This window comes from Cryptomeria japonica, chromosome 7, assembly GCF_030272615.1.
Source record: "Cryptomeria japonica chromosome 7, Sugi_1.0, whole genome shotgun sequence".
Taxonomy (NCBI): domain Eukaryota; kingdom Viridiplantae; phylum Streptophyta; class Pinopsida; order Cupressales; family Cupressaceae; genus Cryptomeria; species Cryptomeria japonica.
In genome coordinates, this window is record NC_081411.1 from 602,517,372 (window position 1) to 602,523,626 (window position 6,255).

Below are 6,255 nucleotides of genomic sequence, written 5' to 3' on the forward strand. Positions count from 1 at the left end.
ACTTACCCAAGTTACCGGCAAGAAGACCACCTCATTCATTCTCAATTACATCATCTGCTGGTATGGTGTACCCATGTCCATCATCACAAATAACGGTCTTCCTTTCAAAAATCAGGATGTTCGTGAACTCTGTGAGAAATTTCACATCCAACACCACTTTTCCACTCCCTACTACCCACAAGGCAATGGTCAGGCCAAAGCATCAAATAAAAACATATTAAGAATCCTAAAGAAGACAGTCAATGATGTCAGTCATGATTGGCACGTTCAATTGAATCCAGCACTATGGGCATATCGAACTAGCATTCGAACCCCTACAGACGCAACTCCCTACTCATTGGTCTATGGTGCAGAAGCTATTTTACCTATTGAGGTTGAGATCCCATCATTACGGGTTTCCTTACATAATCTCATAGATGATGAAGCATACAAAGTATCCCATCTTCAAGACTTAGAACTACTTGATGAGAAGCGACAAGCTGCATACAATCACCTTAAGGCCTATCAGCAGTGCATGAGCAGAAGCTATAATCATCGAGTTAGACCTCATACATTTGAGGTAGGTGATCTTGTTCTTCGAGAAAATCCTCATAACCAACCCAACCAAGAACATCAAGGAAAGTTTGAATCAAATTGGTTGGGTCCATATGTTATCACTGTTGTATTTGGGTCTGGGGCATATCAGTTGGCTACGTCAGAAGGAGAACCACTAGCAGATCCGATCAATAGCATGCACCTCAAACGGTTTTACACATAAGCTGCACAGAGCATTAGGCTCCCATATATACTGGCAAAAATACCAAAAACATTTAGATAAATGACCTGAAGAAAATACCAAAAACATCAAAAGAGTAAGAGAAAAATCATGCATCCAAACGGTGAACAACCACTCCGGTGGCACCTTGGGTAAGTACGATGGTGAAAACCTGGCAAACAGGCGCCACTTGTAAAGGCTATGGCTCCATTATCTTTCAGACTTGTTGCGATCACATCCACTACATCCACACATCCATCCGTCCAAACCATGGCTTGTTATTAATCTGCAATCGAGATAGTGCTCCATGTGTCTTGTATCCCACTTTTTCATAGTCATGTCTAAACTGGGGGCAATGCCCTTAACCTCTTGATAGAAGTGGATTCTACATTGTTTCATGATTCATTGAGTTCTTCATTCAAAACTATCTCACAAAATACCAAAAACATTCAAAACAATTCAAAAATACCAAAAACATTGGAAAACTATCTCAATACCAAAAACATTCAAAACAATTCAAACTCCAAAAACATCAGAAAACATCAAAAATCAAACAAAAACATGGCAACACCTTGTACATACTCATCCACACAGATACCAAACAAGCATTGAAAAAATCCTCGCACGATGATCACTTCTCAAAATTGACCAAAACAATCGACATCAACAATCAAACTGTCTTCAACAAGGATGCATCCTTCCTTACCAAAACAAAGACAAAATGACATTTTCTTTGACAAGAAAATTGTGTTAAGCTATCAAATACTTGGTTAATTTGTGAGTAATTCATTCATCTATCTGTATCAGGATCTTCTAGCATTTTTTGTGTATCGTCTTTGTATTATTCCGATGAAGTTCTGGGGCATGTATTAATGGTGTCTACGTAGGAAGTTCACTAAGCTACGTGATCTTATGCAAAATGCAGTCATCAATCACTACAGCTTGCTGACTACAGTGTATACCTCGACCATATGAGCATGAACCATTCTCAAGGATTCGTATTCTTTATTCTTTATGTACATATTGTTTGCTTGTAGGTACGAATGCTCTTTCTTTTGTTCCTCCTACCTCATCCAAATTAGATGAAGGTTTTATCTCTTATTAACGTATGAACTTGTCTCAGGATATGATCAATTCAAGATCAAGGAGGACGATCCAAGTCATGCATGAACGGAGATGATCTTTGTCTGTTCCGCAAGCAATACTCTGGTCGACTTGACCCTTATATCAAGTCGTTTGTATTAACTTGCTATATCAAATCCATGTAAGAAATACTCAGGTCATCTTGAAACATTATGTCAAGATGCTTGTATTCTCTTCCAACATTTTAAAAAGCTCAATGATGAAAATAGAGCACTATGGATCATCATTTCATCTCATCTGTTTATATATTGCATTCCGTTGCATATCACCCATCCATTCACTCATTCATATGTATTATTTGTATGCAAATATGAGCAAGGTTAATATGAACAGTTATGTAAGAATTGAGCTGGTTTTGGATACAATCGGGACCAAGTACTCTGATACATCATCAATGCATCATGCAAAGTCTAAAACACCTTGCATTCATCATGATCATATCATCATTACATTTAGTTGCATTTTGCATTAAGTACATTTATGTCATTTTAATTAAATTGCATATAGTTCATTTAGTTTATTGACATTAGTCTTCATTAATCATTTGCATCATTGCATAATCATGATGATTAGATTCATTCATAGGATCCAACTGTCCTTGATTGTATTAACCATTTACTATGCATTCATCTAGTGTCAGTTATCACTTATCATTTTATCATCCTTTATCATCCTTTATTATTTATCATTGCATACATTCATTTATCTATTCATTAGTTAAAAGGTGCATTCATTCATCCATTATTAAGTATCTTATTATGCTCATTTTAGGATTCATTTACATTGCATTCATTATCCTTTTTTAATTGCATTAAGGTGTAGTTATTAAAGCATAAGTTGCATTATCATCACATTTTTACTTAATCATATTTAAGCATTTAGAATCATAAACCCATTTGTTTCCAAAACATTGGTTCATACCATTTATATATCCATTATACATATGCATTCATTTAGACATCATCATAAAAAAAATTGTACTTTACATTTGTTTATCCATATTTCATTCATCTAAAAATATCAAGATGCATATCCATGCATAAACCATTCATTCATTGCATTTATCATTACATATCATTATCTTATCATTATATCAAAATAGGAAACACCAAAATCATGTCCATAAATCATCATAAGCATACATCATCATCATGGCATTACATACATAAAGCATTACATCAAAATAAAACATGCACACATGTATAAACCTGCATTCATATGTCAGTATCCAACATCATAAATCATCATAAAAACATGCATATAGGAATCATCTCGTAAAATGCATACATATACACGTATCCATCTAAACATAAATTCATAAAACACCATCCTACATAGCATCCATACATCACAATATGCATATAAATCAACAAATGGGATCTCCTCATATATATCATCTCATGTATCAGAGTACAATGAAGTCTACAAAATCGGCTACCAAGAGCCATCCAAGATACAGTCCAAAAATAAAAAAAACATATATACAAAATGCTCTCTCAGATGCCACTCTAACCAGATACTGTACCACCATCGCCACCTGCTCCCCCACTGGTCCCTGCACCATCTGATCTATCTCTTCGTGGAGGCCCCATCAATCCCCCACTAGCTCCTACACCCCCTGACTTGTCTCTCCATAGAGGACCCATCACTCCCCCACTGCTCTGCATCCTCTGTGACTGCTCTGACCTGGATCGTTGCATCTGTGTATAGCTCAGTGCTCACTGACTAGCTAGCACCACCTACTCATATAATCCCCATCAATACTCTATCTCAGCCTGTGCCCGTCCAAACTATCTCATCACCTCCCCAGAAGTACCATGTGATCCTACTCCAACCCAGACTCTCTCCTGTAGCTCCGCTAATCTCTGCACTGCACTATCCCTCTCCTGCAGCACTACAGTCAGCTTCGCCTCTCGTGCAAATAGCTGCACATCTCTAGCTGCCACCTCCGCCTCTAAATCCTCCACCCATGTCTCAGATGCCTCAAGTCGAGAGTGCAAATGTACTATCAGTCGCTCCTGCACATCTCCACCTGATCCCTCTCCTGTCTCCATGGCTGCCTCACCAGTATATCCCTCTCTAGTGGCTCCCTCCCCTCTATCCATCGGTATCTCCCTCTCCATCCCTCTCCCGCCCAATCTAACTCCTCCTTGCATCAACGGTCCCTATAATATCCGCAGTGGCAATCTGCCTCTCCCTCTCTGCTGGCTTCGACTGCCCAACCCAACACCTCCACCCCCACCAACTCCTCCACCACCTGCCCCATCCCCCCCTCCTCCTCCATCTCCACCATCTCCTCTCCCTCGTCCAGCTACCATACGTCCTCGACCTCCTCTTCTCCTCCGTCTTCCTCCCCTCTCATCCTCAAAATTGGGCACTGGCTCTGCTAGATCAGATATCCATAGAATCGGATAAGCCACCAGGTATTGCGTGTACTCATTCGATACCCCTGCATCCACAACCCTCGGTCGTATATCCCAAGGTCTCGCTTGCAGCATCCGAAACTCTACCAGTGCTTGGTCATACATAAGTATTGGCCCCCATGCATATCTCTCTCGTATCACCCGAGCATACTCCCCTGATCCCCTAGGCAGTCCCTGCTATCGTCCAAACTATCTCAACACTCTACCGGGCACCTGTCTCTCTACATGATATGAGGTCCTCCCAATGAGGAATTGGGTCATAAACACATATGACAGTGCCTCAGCATCATCATCCTAGGGCTCACACTCCAGGTACGGTCTCCATATCATTGCATCGAGATCATCCAATGCCCGCCGCCACCACTCTAACTTCCCTAGGTGGGGCTGACTCATCATACCACTATACATGAATATATATGGCTGATCCACTACTCGGAACCTGAGACTCACTAGTCGAGTCACTGGTAGGTTCTCCCATGCCCAAATATGTAGCAGTGTCACTCCCACTACTAGTGAGCCCCTCCCATGGTATACTACCTCATGCAGCTCTTGATAAAGGTGCGCTAGCACACACGGTCCCCAGGTAAATCGGGTCCCCTCTATAATCATCTACTCTATCACCTGTCCCCATCCAATAGCTAGACCATGAGAGCACCTATCCAGACACAGTAGTCCTCCAACAATGCCTGCCACAACTGCTGGTAATGGCTCGTATAAGGTCGCAATCTCCTCCCAAGCAATGGAGCCATCATCAATGAAAACATCCTCATCGAAGAACCTCTATACTGCTAGAGTCCCCCAGGATCTATCATATGTCACCAGCTCCCTCCGAATTAGAATACGCAGGATGCACCACACATCCTCCAGGGTCACTGTCATCTCCCCCTCCGCAAGGTGAAAAGTGCACGTCTCACTATGCCAGCACTCTGCTAATGCGGTAATCAAACCATGATTCATCCGAATCATGGGCATGTGCATCACATCATACAAACCAGTAGCTGCAATGCAATCAATCTCGGCCTCTGTCAGCTGATCCCACAACCCCTGTGTCATCAGATGTCTCTAGCATAACTGCAACATGCATAGATCCTCCTGCACACGGACATCAATCACTCTTAATTAGTTGTTTTGTTTTCAAACTTTCTTAAAGTTTAAACCTAAGACTATCAATAGATACTTTGATCAAGTATCTTCGGGTCTCAACAGGTAAGCAATCATGGCACACATAGACTTCACCAGGCATTTATCCTAAAAATGACCTAAGTCTCATCAGGCTGCTATGGTTCAAAACAACTCCCACTCCGCCTTCCTATCCATCCATCTTTGGCATCGAGAGATTTTCACACAAACTAGGGCATTCCTTATCTTGCAAACAAAAGTGCTATTTTGCACACAAAAGTGCTGCTTACCTACAATAGCGCTGAACCCCTAACAAAAGCACTTAATCAGCTATCCAAAAGCGCTAAAACTACAAACGCGCTACAAAAACTCTATAATAGCGCTGATTAATGACCAAAGCGCTCAATTAACCACTCATTAGCGCTAATCAAACAATAGCGCCTAAACTAGCCTGCAATAGCACTAAAAGTTTCAAAAGCGCTCAAACAACACCTCAATAGCGCCATTGCAGCATAATTTAGCACTACTTAATTGGACAATAGCGCCAAAACGTAGTTTCAATGCTCTTGTTCGGACTCAACTTTGACTCAGTAGAAAGCGTATCAAAAATGCATAAAAATTAAAATTTCAAATTTGTGTACTGCTGGTCCGTAGTCGTCTAGCCGCTGGAACCAATAGACTCGCTCGAATTGGTGCTCTGCAACTGGTACCGGCATTTTGACTGCTGCTCGCTCCTCTCAAAAGTCAATCTCAGCGCTCTGGTTTCACACTAGTCACGGTAACAAATGATCCTGTTTTCACCCCTTTCTCCCCATA

General features: G+C 41.2%; 1 protein-coding gene across 1 annotated transcript; it reads right to left on the reverse strand.

The window, feature by feature from the left end:
• Window positions 1-4,062: 4,062 nt before the first annotated feature.
• LOC131856866 (uncharacterized) lies at window positions 4,063-4,425 on the reverse strand. Its single transcript, XM_059208817.1, has one exon. It carries the CDS (start codon window positions 4,423-4,425, stop codon window positions 4,063-4,065), a length of 363 nt encoding a protein of 120 aa, XP_059064800.1.
• Window positions 4,426-6,255: the final 1,830 nt, after the last annotated feature.

What these genes read in the sequence shown, in the direction of transcription:
- LOC131856866 (XM_059208817.1), bottom strand. Translation starts at nt 4,425, where the DNA reads ATGTATGACCAAGCACTGGTAGAGTTTCGGATGCTGCAAGCGAGACCT.